The 13,207-nt window shown below is 41.7% G+C and overlaps 1 protein-coding gene across 22 annotated transcripts in view; it reads left to right on the top strand.

Moving 5' to 3' along the window:
- Positions 1-13,207, top strand: part of NEB (nebulin) — a 309,390-nt gene that overhangs the window by 142,714 nt on the left and 153,469 nt on the right. For all 22 annotated transcript variants that reach the window (XM_073634160.1, XM_073634162.1, XM_073634163.1 and 19 more), the window contains exons 57-59: positions 18-125; positions 1,797-2,108; positions 11,660-11,863. In XM_073634160.1, the coding sequence (XP_073490261.1) occupies positions 18-125; positions 1,797-2,108; positions 11,660-11,863 (624 nt within the window). The remainder of the gene's footprint in view (positions 1-17; positions 126-1,796; positions 2,109-11,659; positions 11,864-13,207) is intronic.

The raw sequence follows: 13,207 nt of genomic DNA on the forward strand, positions 1-13,207 counted from the left end.
TTTTGTTCCCCATTCAGAGCAAATACAGGCAAGCTATGGAAGAATCAAAGAAGAAGGGGTATGACCTCAGAGTTGATGCCATTCCAATTAAAGCTGCAAAGGCTTCTCGAGATATTGCCAGTGATGTAAGTGTTGTGTTTTTCTGTTCTAGGGTATATTTTTGTGCTGTATGATGGAAGAGATGTTCTAAAAAGGCTCTGCTTTACTCTGAGATTAGTGCGGCGCTTTTGGTTTTTGGCCCACTTCACCATAACCTGGTGTGGTTATGGTCTGGTTATGGCATATGGCTTTGTAATCAGGGAAAAAAATATACAGGTTTTCCCAGAATAACTTGGAGGGTTGGTTTCAGGAACCTAATACATTTCTGTCACAAATAGATACAGTATACTGCATTTCAATATATAATAATTCATTATTTAAATGTATTTATTTACACTTATATATTTATTTAATTTAGGGTTTGAAATATCTGCGCAACAGAAATTTAACAAAGTTCTGTGTGTTAATGTAGTTTTGTGCAAATTGTGTACTGTACAAACTGAATAGTTGGTGCCTATCTATATGACACTATAATAAAAATAAAAAACTGTGCTTGTGTACCAAAAAATGAAATAAAAAAATATATAGGTGAAAAACATGAAATATAAGAAGCTGCAACTCCACTATGAGATATTTATTATAGTAACTATACCAGTTTTAAACATTGATCTGCGCTAAAAACATTGAAAAAAAAAAAACCTATCTCAAATATACGTTAGAGTGATCACTCAAACCAAAGAGCAGTTTTCAATATGCATTGGTGGTGGATAAATGTTCTTTGGCTATAATTCATATATGAGCACATAATAGAGGACTTTCATTCTTTGACTTTATAAGGATTCATTTGGACTTTTATTTATGAGCGAACATTCTAACAGGTGTTCGTGATCACTTTTTTCATTATTTTTTTTTAGCGCAGCTCAATGTTTAAATCTATTTATATGTCGCAGTGTGTTTCTCAAAGTGTGGAATTCAAACCCTTGATGGCTCAAGTCCACACTCTGGTTGGAAAAAGGCAGAGCTAAATTTTTGAAAGGAGGGCTAGGTAAAGCCTTTTAAAGGGCATACCTTGATGTTATGGTTTAAATCAATTTGTGACTCAAAGGGATTGATTTACTAAAACTGGAGAGTGCAAAATCTGGTGCAGCTGTGCATGGTAGCCAATCAGCTTCTAACTTCAGCTTGTTTAATTAAGCTGTGCCAAAAAAAGAAATAAAACTGGAAGCTGTTTGGTTACTGTGCAGAGCTGCACCATATTTTGCACTTTACAGTTTTAGTAAATCCACCCCCTAGTGTTTAAAGCCTGTTACTAGACTGCCCTTAATAACCCTGCTCTAGTGTCAGCTGCGAGAAGCTACGGAGACCATATTTGTCTAAAGAATTGTCTAGAAGTGAACTGTGGATCTTAGTAGCATTTTGGGTAAGCAGTGTCTTGTTGGAGAAACAGACGATAAACAGAGAAGAAGAAGGGGATCCAAGCCAGAGATTCAGGAGAACAAGGAGGAGATACTGTGTTGTGATTTAAATGGCACTGTTAGATGGTACATCTCAAAGATAAAGTTTCATTAGAATAGGTAAACTGCATCGATAACCCAAATATAAAATGTGTTTCTAATTTTGAACAGTAGGATTAAAAATAGCTTTTAAATAATGAAAAGTCATTACACTGGTGTACAACTGTTTGATGGATAGAAAAAATGAGTTACTATCATTTCTACCTCTGAACAGGTTGTTACTCTGGTAATTCTCTTTTGCAGTTTAAATACAAAACAGGATACCGCAAGCAGCAAGGCCACCATGTTGGGTTCAGAAGTCTTGAGGATGATCCTAAATCTGTTTGGGCTATGCATATTGCCAAGATCCAGAGTGACCGAGAGTACAAGAAGGAGTTTGAGAAACAGAAGACCCAATATCAAAGCCCTGTGGAAATGTTGTCTGTTTTGTTGGCCAAGAACTGCCAGAAACTTGTGAGCGACATTGACTACCGCCACTATCTTCACCAATGGACATGTCTGCCAGACCAGAATGATGTCATTCAGGCCAGGAAAGTCTATGACATCCAGAGTGATGTGAGTATTCATTTATATTTTCTGCCTGAAGGACAGTTATGGAAGCACACCTTACAATTGCCCATGTTTTGGTGGTATTATGAAGTTTAAACCACTAAAGCAATCTTGGTTAAAGCAGTTTTCATTTTGTCTTACTATGGGCAGATTGGGACAGGGTGAAAGTGGCTGTGGGAAATTTAAAATGCTCTTAATTTAAAACTTACATTTTTACAGAAAATTCAACAAATCAAATAAGGATGGCTCAAAATACAACGTGGCTTTGTGTGGTAGTGGTGGTCTCTGGGCAGTGGTGTGACAAGCTCCCTGCTGAGTAGAACATACCTCCTATCAGCAGGGAGCATGAGCTTTGCTAATTGCTCCTCTGTAAGACTGCATTCACACCTGAGCATAACTTCTTTGAGCGTTTTTTTTTTTTGGCACTTTTTGGAGCGTTTTTATGCGTGATTTTGGCGTGTTTTTGTGCGTAACTTACACGCTTTTATACAGCTTTTTTATTAGCCAATAGAGAAAACTATTTTTCTGCATCATTTTTAGCTAGGTATATCAGCTTTTTTAAATTTTCCATTAGCTTTTTTTTTCTTTTTTTCTTCTTCTTCTTTTTTTTTTTCGTTAGGGTAAGGGGTTAAGGTTAGGTTAGGGTTAGGATTAGGAGTTGGGGTTAGGGTTAGGATTAGGGGTTAAGGTTATTTAATATTTTAATTTTAATTTTTTTTTATTTTTTGTTAGGATTAAGGGTGTTAATACTACTACTACTACTACTACTAATAATAATAATAAAAATAAAAGAATAAAGACATGTAAAATAAATACACAAATTAAAAAATCATATATCATAAATAAATAATAAGTAAATTCAATAAATGAATACTAAGTAATAATAAATAAATAATTAACCCCTACCCCTAATTCTTACAAAATAAAATAATAATAAATAACTATTATTATTTTATTTTGTAAGAATTAGGGGTAGGGGTTAATTATTTATTTATTATTACTTAGTATTCATTTATTGAATTTATTTATTATTTATTTATGATTATTTTTTAATTTGTGTATTTATTTTACATGTCTTTATTCTTTTATTTTTATTATTATTATTATAATTATTATTATTATTATTATTATGTATCATTTAAAATGAGCCATTCTAACGTGATTCATTTTTAAATATTTAAATCCATGGGTTTGTGCAAAGTGCATTTATTGGTGTCATTACAAATATCTTTAAAATGTATTTGCCGTGTAATAAAATATAATTCATCAAAAGCCATAGATGTGCACTGACACATCTGTAAGTTTCTGAAGTTTCAACTTTGGTTCGAGTATATAGACCGATTTTTTTTTTTTCAAATTTTAGTTTTATATAGGGTAGGGTGGAGTAGGGAAATTTCCTGTCCTGTAGATACAACAGGAAGTCAGAGGAAATCTCTGGTACACTCTTAGACATTTGTCACTGGAACAAGTGTCCATGTTGGAAGGTTCCCCTTGGTTTCTGTTCCATTTACAACTAAAAATATTGTAATTTCTATCACTTTCATTCTCTGGATTACTGGTCATCAAGATAAATAGATAAGATGAATCTTCCCAGTTGGGACATATGCATCAATAAAAACCTTATTTTGTAGAAACCCCTTCTGTTACTTCTTTTCTCAGCTCAGAATAGAAGTAACAGTAGAGGTTTCTGAAAAAATGTGGGTTTTCTAAACATGACGAGCATGACCCTCACTTCCCCCTGAACCATACCAGGCCACATGCCCTCAACATGGGTGGAGGCATGTGTAGTACCCCTACTCATTCATGAAAAACAACAAATGTAACCTAGAAATAAAGACACCCAAACGTTTGACAAGTTCCACCATCCATCAACTCTCTTCCCCACTCTATACGGAACTGAAGAAAAAAAAAGCATTCACTGGAAATGCACTTTATGCTTTTCCATATACAGGTATGACAATAATGTTTGGTGTGTGGTTAGGTTTACCATCACTTCATTCTTTGTGCAAGTTGCTTGTGCATATCTTTCAATGTTCACTATATATTACCTAGTGCTCCCCATCTAATGTAATATTTTTTTTTTTCAAATATAAGTTTTATTATTTTCAAAAGAATGAAACAAAATAACAAAAATATACAAAGACAAAGAATAAGAGCCAAGAAAACAAAGCAAAACACAAATAAATAAAAGGAAAAGGATGGGAGCGGCAGCTATTACCGTATGGTGCTAGCCTTAATAACTGGTGTTCACAGTTGGTAATATGCGGCTATGGTAACCTTAACATCTGTACCAGCTATAATCGAGATAAGATTGATGTCTTCCATATCTTCCATCTACAAGATAAAACGGTGTACAGTAGGTTTTACCGCGTCTTTGTGGTTGTAAATCTGTTTCTACCGCCTATTCCCTGAGTGACCAAAGAACATACACCCATAGGTGAGAGATATGTTAAGGGAGAGGCAAGGCAAGCTAAAGCATGGTGGTTAGAAAAGAAGAAGAAAATGAAAAGAACGTAGAAATTCCAGTGAGGTAGGAGAGAAAAAGGGAAAGGGGGGAGAGGGGAGTCAGAGAGGGAATGAGGGAAAGGTTTAGGTAGGGAGGGGGAGAGAGTGAGTTTTGGGCCCGGGCGACATGACACTCCATCTTCAGATCTATAGGGTTTTATTATCATGTGGCAAGTAGCGCCATCCCTTCATCAGAAAATATAAACATCAACCAGAGCCTCCATGTCTTGGAATGTTTTTCTTGTTTGTTGTGTGACGTCAGGACTAAGTCCTCCAACCTCCTGATCTCCTCCACTCTGCGTAGCCACAACCCAATGGACGGGGGTGTGCATTTCTTCCACATAAGTGGGATGCAGTATTTAGCCGCATCCAGTAGGTGTCTGATTATGGATTTTTTGTATCTCCGTGCGGGTATTGAAGTGGCATGGAGCAGGATGAAAGCTGGGTCATCGCTTATCACGTGGTCTGTAAATTTTTGGGCGATCGTCCGGACTGTTGTCCAGAAATGCTGTAGCAGAGGGCAAGACCAGAAAATGTGGAGGAGTGTCCCAACGTCTGTCTGACATCTCCAACATCTGTCTGTAGTGTTAGGGAAGTACTTATGCAGCCTTTGAGGTGTGTAGTACCATCTGGTCAGGATCTTATAATTGAGTTCTTGTATTTTTGTACAGATAGATGTTTTTAGAGAGAATCTAATAATCGTTTGAATTTGTGTGTTAGTAAACTTGCATTGTAAATCTGCTTCCCATTGCTGTATAAATGTCAGGTCAGGTTGTTCAATAGGGGAATTGAGTAATTCATATGTTTTAGAAAGTACCCGTGGCAATGTTCCCTCGTCTGCGCAATACTCTTCAAAGGTCGTCAAATCTCGGTTAAATTGTGCTGGATTAGGGATCGAGTGTAGAAAGTGGTGTAATCTAATTGCTTTCCAAAACGGCAGTTGGAATCGTCCCTCCACATCAGTTAGGTTTGAAATGGAAGGCCATTGGTTTTCAACCAGGAAATGTGATGCTCGGTTCCTGCCGGACATTGTAAGTGTCTTGTACTCTGATTGTTCTAAACCAGGGGGGAAAGACGGGTTTCCTAGTATCGGGTAAAGAGGGGAGTCTCTAGATGAGATGGAGGTAGTAGAGAGAATAGATGTGCCTATTTTAAGAGTTGTGCCTATTACCGGGTGTGACTTCAATTCTGGTGGGAGCTGGTCAAAGCACCACACCGCTCCCTTCAGGGGGACTGTGGACTGGGCTTGTTCCACTTGCGTCCAAAGTTTGTTTTGACCATGTCTGTTCCAGTCTATTGTCCTACCTAGGTGAACTGCCCGATAGTAGTTCCGCAAGTCTGGAAGAGCTAGTCCACCAAATTGTTTGGGTAGTGTCAAGTAACTCCTGCGCAGCCTAGGTTTTGAATTTGCCCAGACAAATTTAATAAAAAGGGAGTGTATTTGCTTAAAATATTGGGGTGGAATCCTGACCGGCAGTGCTTGAAATAAATATAAAAATTTCGGTAGTATAGACATTTTTAGCAGATTGCACCTGCCGAACCAGGAGTGTAACCCCTTGTTCCACTCTTCCAGAAGTATGCGAGTTTTTGTTAGTAATGGTGGGAAGTTGAGTCCGAAGGTGTGTTTCAGGTCGTTAGGTATCTGGGTTCCTAGATATCTGAGGGAAGCATCGGACCATTTAAATCTAAATTGTGCTTTTAGAGAGCTTAATGTAGGCGGTGTGATATTAATCCCCATTGCCTCTGATTTATCAAGATTGATTTTTAGGTTAGATAAACTGCCATATCTATCAAATTCCCTGAGTAGGTTTGGTAAGGACACTACCGGGTTGGTTAGGGAAAACATCAGATCATCAGCGTATGCTGAAATCTTGTATTGGGAGTCCCCCACTGTCACGCCCGAGATGTCCGGATTAGCTCGTATAGTGCATAGAAAGGGTTCTAGGGCCAGGGCAAACAGGAGGGGAGAGAGCGGGCAGCCCTGTCTGGTACCATTAGATATAGGGAATGGGTCTGAGAGTATTCCGTTGGCTTTGACCTGGGCGGTGGGGTTGGAATATAAGGTGAGAATCCATTGTAGCATCTTACGCCCCAGGCCGATCTCTTTGAGAACTGAGGACATAAAAGTCCAACTAACCCGATCAAATGCCTTCTCCGCGTCTGTACTAAGGAAGACACATGGGGTTTTAGTAGTCGAGACTACATGGATGAGATTGAGTACCTTAGTAGTGTTGTCCCTCGCCTCTCGGCCAGGGACAAACCCCACTTGATCTGCATGAACTAAATCCGGAATGTGTTGGGTTAGTCTATTGGCCAGGATCTTCGTAAAGAGTTTGAGATCTACGTTCAACAGGGATATAGGCCTATAGCTTCCACATGCTGACGCATCTTTACCTTCTTTCGGTATAAGGGAGATGTGTGCCCTCAGAGTGTCTCTGGGTAAGGGGGTCCCTTCTCCTAGACAGTTAAACATTCGAACCATATGAGGAGCCAGGAGCGGCAGGAGGGTTTGGTAGTATTGTAGGGTGAACCCATCAGGGCCCGGAGCTTTGCTGGGTTTCATCCCACCTACCGCTCGCTGTAATTCCTCCACGGTAATGGGGTCTTCCAAGTCTGTACTTGCTGTCGTCGAGATGTGGGGTATTTGAGCTGTCGATATGTAATCATCTATCGTCGTGTTGTTCGGGGGTCGAACTGGAAGGTTATATAGGGACGAGTAGTAGTCCCTGAATTCCTTCGCTATCTGGGTTGAAGTGGTCTTTTTCTGTCCCGAAGAGGCTGTGATATGGGGGATATATGTGGTTAATTTGTGATTTCTAACTGCTTTGGCTAGTAATTTTCCGCATTTGTTCCCTGATTCGTAGGAGAGTTTTTGACATACCTGTAGTGCCGCTTTGGCTCTATAATGTAGTAGATCTACTGCCTGCTTTCTGAGGGAGAGTAGTTCTGCTTCTAATGAGGGGACTGGAGTTTGTTTGTGTTGTGATTCAATTACATGAATTTTACGAAGGAGTAGAAGTAGTTGTTGTTCCCTTTCTCGTTTAATGCGGGCGCCATGTTTAATTAATACCCCCCTTATTACAGTTTTATGGGCTTCCCACAAAATTCCAGGGTCGCAGTCTTCGGTGTCATTAGTTTGAAAGTAGCATTTCAACTCATTTGTGACGTCTGTCATTACCTCTGGTGTCTGGAGCAAGCTTTCATTTAGTCTCCAAAATTTGGATCTAATGTTCAGAGTGGATGTCAGATTATAACGCAGGGTGATAGGCGCGTGATCCGACCATGTAATATTGCCTATTTCTACATTGTGGACAGCTTCTAGTTGGTTGTGGGGGATAAAGAAATAATCTATTCTCGAGTACACTTTATGTGGGGACGAGTAGAAAGTGTAGTCTCTGTCGCTTGAGTGGTGTAATCTCCAGATGTCCAATAGTTGGGCATCGTGAAGATCTCGAATTATGCGTTTGTGTGTGCTCTTGCGTATGGATGAGGTGCCCGAGGAAGTGTCTACCGTAGGGACTAGTGGTATGTTAAGGTCGCCCCCCATAATTAGTTGACCCTCTCTGAACTCTGCCAGTAACGCCAGTATACGGTGCAGGAAGGTATCCTGTCTGTCATTAGGTGCGTATATATTGGCTAGCGTGACCTTCTTGTCTCCTATCCAGCCCTTAATGAACATGTAGCGGCCGTCAGTGTCCACCAGAGTGTCACTACATGTCCATGGCACCACTCCCGATAGTAGTATGGATACTCCTTTAGATTTGGCTGCTACGTTAGTGGCATGGTAGCAATGTGGGAAGAACCGGTTTTTAAGGCAGGGTGGGTTACCAGTCCTAAAGTGCGTTTCCTGAAGGAACGCTATGTCTGCATGTGCTCTTTTAAGATCATGTAGGAGCATGCGTCTCTTTTCTGGTACATTTAAACCCTTTGTGTTCAGTGAGAGGATGGTGATGGTGTCCATTGTCGCCCGGGTCCAGTGGTTCTAGTACAGAGGGTGGATTGAAGAGAGGGGGTGGGGAACAATTAAGGGGGGAAGGAATAAGTAGATGTCAGTAAGGATTAGATAAAGGGGAGGGTAGATGAGGAGAAAAGAGAGAAAGAGAGAGAAGATAAGAAAAAAAAAAAAAAAAAGGAAAAAGGAAGAATTGAGTATGTAACTGTCCAGAAAGACAGATAACTGACCGTTGAATCTAACTGTCGTATATCTAAGTGCAAAAAAAAAAAAAAAAAAAAAAAAAACTTATTTGCTAAGAAGCATGTCCCTGTTTGCGCCAGGGAGATGCTCCGTCCTAATTGGGAAGTGGTAAGAGCTGACCGAGAGGGAGTCTCCCGATCCACTCCACGCCCCCCAGCTTAATAACGTAAATGAATAATTAACTCCGTAACAATTTAAATGCTTATAAGGGAAAGAGTAAACCTACCCCCTCCCCCCAAGAGGGGGGACAGGAGATATACTAAGAGATCCATTTAGACCTGGTTAGTTACTTATCTCCCCGACCATTTGCGTTAAAATGAACCTGAAAATTAGCAGTGGGGAACACAGCCGTGTTCCCCCCCTCTCCGGATAATTCTTACCCCGTCACCCCCTCCCCCGCATATCCCCTAAGGTCCCCCGGGTACATTGGTGGCATTATGGGTATGGCTCACTCTGACAGATACTGTGCAAATCCTAGCTTTCCACAGTGGGTATTCTCTATATTATACAACTGCAGCAGCTTCAATATATCACAGTATAATCCCACAGCATGGTTCACCCCACATAGTTTCAGCTCCCAGTGTTAGGTAAGCACATATAGCAGCTAACTGTAAAATTCCTCTATTCCAGTCCACTAGGTTTGGTACATATTCCTTGCGTCTTCAGTGTGGTAGGGTAAGCTTTTTTTTTTTGGCACATTTGGCGTCACCTAGACTATGTTCCAAGATCTCCTGAGTGACTGCCAGAGTGTCCCCTTAGCCTTTCTATATAAAAAAAAAAAAAAAAAAAAAAAAAAAAAAAAAAGTGTGTCTAAGTCCTGTGACAGCAGGCTTTGGTTGGAGATGGTCCGGGTGGGGTGGGGGGATGGGCGAATACTCAAAGGAGACGTGCAGGTTCTCCCCCAGTGCCCACAGCGAGCATGTGGAGGTGGCCTCCCCCCTCTCCGCACGCAGCCCCCTCCTCCCCCCCCCCCTCCTCCAGAACCCTCCACAGATCGCTTCAATAACATGTGTATCCGTACGGGTAGAGATGCCGAGAGCACCCAAACACACCTCCGCCCATGCAAAGATCCCACACAGCGAGCACCCCCACCTCCCCCCCCCGCCAGCCGTCAACATCTCCTCATGGCCGGTGACAACGAACACTACAGTCAGGGGGGGGGGGCGGGGGCCGGTCAAACCACAAGGGAGATCCCCACAAGGTAGCGATGATCTATCATCCCGATAAAGAGTGACTGTCAGGGGGCGAGGGGGGGGCCCACAAAATCCAGTGTAACACAAATGGGGGAAGTGGAACATCAGGGGGGAAGCTGGTCTTTAGGATCTCACCGCAATATTGGTACCGCTCAGTCCTCTCTCGGCGCTTCTGCAGGATTGAGGCGAGACCTGCGTTGGCTCCTCTGTGGTCTGGGTGATCTGGCTCTTCTTATGCCCGACATTCCGGAACGGGGATTGGAGCGCTGTAGCATCTGTAGCCAGTCAGGCACTGCGATGGGTTCCATGTCCATAAAGGAGAACAGAGCAGGGAGGTCTGCAGGGGTCCGCAGAGTAAAAGAGTGCTGGGCTTTCTTGAATGTGACCGAGATAGGGAAGCCCCATCGGTATGTGAGACCGCTGTGCCTGGCAGCTTCCAGGATTGGCTTCAGCAGGGCCCTCCGCTGCAGTGTCGCTCTAGATAGGTCCGGCATGATGCGCACAGGAGCGCCATCGAATTCCAGATCTCCCCTCTCCCATGCTGCACGGAGTATTAGCTCCTTGTGTGAGTACTGGTGGATTCGGCAGATGACATCCCTCGGTCTGTCCGGGTCAGCTGAGCGCGGGCCGAGGGCTCTGTGAATTCGATCGAAGGACAGGTTAGAGGGAAGTGAGGTTCCTGTCAGATCTCTGAAGATGGCGAGGGCAGACGCCGCCAAGTCTTCCGATCCAGTGGCCTCTGGCAGGCCCCTCAGGCGTAGATTGTTGCGCCTGCTGCGGTCCTCAATTTCTTCCATGTGAAGTTGGTGAGTGAGAATAGTCTCAGCCTGGGATGTTTGTGCTGCCTCTACTGCTGATATCCGCCGTTCCATTGCCGTCACTGAGGCTTCTCCAGTCTCCACTCGCTCCGATAGTGAGCGCACTTCTTGTCTCACTATAGCTATCTCCTTACGATGAGTTGCTTCCATTCTGCTGACTATGGCTTCTATGTCCGAACGGGTCGGGAGAGCTTGCAGCAAAGCTCTCAACTCAGCGTCAGCCTGTAGGATCAGTGGCGTGGGGGATTGCTGCGACTGTGTTGCGGTGTCCAGTCGGAACACCTCTGGTATATTACAGTCCACGTCCAGGTTGTCTGGTCCCGATGGAAAGGTAGAGGGGGCCCGCGACTGTGCAGCAGAGGGACCAGGCCTCGTGGCATCCGCCATCTTTATGATCGGAGAGTCCCCTTGATTGTTTAAAAGGTACCGCTGTATGTCAGCGTTCCTGTGCGGTTTGGGGGATTCTTTCTTCCTCTGCTTTCCTCTCCGCTTCCCAGCGGAGTACATTCCAGGTGTACCGAGGAGTTATATGGTGGATAAAAGCTGGTTAAGGACGGGTCGGACCGGGAGCTCCTCAAGCACACGTCTTCACTCGGCCATGTCCAGACCACGCCCCCTAATGTAATATTTAATTTCTTTAATTTCTATTTGATTTTTGGCAACAAAAAATTAAAAAATGTCTAACGCTTTTTTATTTTATATATAAATATACATATATATATATATATATATATATATATATATATATATATATATATTTATATATATATATTAGATACCATTTTTCTAAATAAATGTCTTTACATGTATTAAAACCTGATTCAATACTGTATTTTCTGTCTGCAGAACCAGTACAAAGCAGATTTACAGTGGCTGAAAGGCATTGGCTGGGTCCCCATTGGCTCGCTAGATGTAGAGAAGACCAAGAGAGCAGGTGACATCCTTAGTGAAAGGAAATACCGCCAGCACCCAGACACCGTCAAATTTACCAGTGTGACTGATTCCATGGACCTAATGCTGGCAAAAGCTAACGCTGAGATCATGAATAAGGTACTGTTTGAAATGTTGTAGGTATTAAGTCATTGTATTGGTTACTTTCTCCTACTGTCTTTGCTTCAATAAGCAGAAATGCAGTTCATTTTCTAAAGAAAATATTCCAGGGCTGCTGAATTTTCTTTCCAGCAAAGTCATCTCTTGAAACAGATGTACTGTAACTCTTCTATTGACAACTCATTTCATGCTGCTTTTGGCAGATCTTGTTAAAGATCCATTATTAAATATTTGTGGAAATAGTAATAGGCGTTAGTAAATGTCACAAATTAACCCCTTAAACATAAAAGGAACAGTTGGATTTGTGTGCCCAATTTTTGTCAATGTATTTGGTGTAGGAGAAGTGCTAATCAGGTAAGTATAGCACTTCAAGAGTTATTCCACATACACGCGATCGGATTTTCCGACGGGAAATGTTGGATGTCAGGCTGGTGGCGGAAAATCCAACCGTGTGTACGCTCCATTGGACAGTTGTTGTCGGACTTTCCGCCAACAAATGCTCGCTAGCATGTCTTCAATTTTTCCACCAACAAATGCGTGTTGTCGGATTTTCTGATCGTGTGTACACAAGTTCGTTGGACAAAAGTCCAAAGTACAAATACGCATGCTCGGAAGCAAGGACGAGTTGGAAGCGATCAGTCTTGTAAACTAGCATTTGTAATGGAGAATTAACATTCATGATGTGGCAAATTATGAAATCTCCAAATGCAGCACACAATTCTCTTCTTCTTTTATGGGATAATAATGAAGCTGCTTTGCTGGTGATACTGATGCAGTTATTGCAAACAAATTTTCAAAGGCTTTTTTTTTTCTAGTGATATCAAGAATAATATTATTATGCTTTTTTTGTTATTTGTGCAAGTTACAACAACACCATTATCCCGTAGTTTTTAAGAACAAAGATACAACTATGTTGGTGTCCCTTGTCAATTTTACTACCTACTCCCAAACTGTCATTTGAATTAAAACACATAGCCAAGTATTATTCTACACTATTTTTTTTATTGTGCATTAAAAAAAAGTTAGACATGCTATCTGCCAATAGAGGTTAACCAAAAATTGCATTCTATGCATCCAAAAATATAGAAAATATATAATATAGAAAATATACCAAATCAAATCATTATTCAACCAAAACAATAATGTCAAAGCAATAACTCCAAGGCCAATAATAAATAACAAGTTATCTCCTCCAATTCCGCAACATGGCTGGTTGACGAACGGCTGTTCAGAAACATGAATGTGTAAGGCCCCTTTCACACTGGAGCGGTTTTCAGGCGGTATTGCGCTAAAAATACCGCCTGAAAACCGCCCCTAAACAGCCTCCGCTGTTTGTTCAGTGTG

Source organism: Aquarana catesbeiana, linkage group LG06, assembly GCF_042186555.1.
Source record: "Aquarana catesbeiana isolate 2022-GZ linkage group LG06, ASM4218655v1, whole genome shotgun sequence".
Classification (NCBI taxonomy): Eukaryota; Metazoa; Chordata; class Amphibia; order Anura; family Ranidae; genus Aquarana; species Aquarana catesbeiana.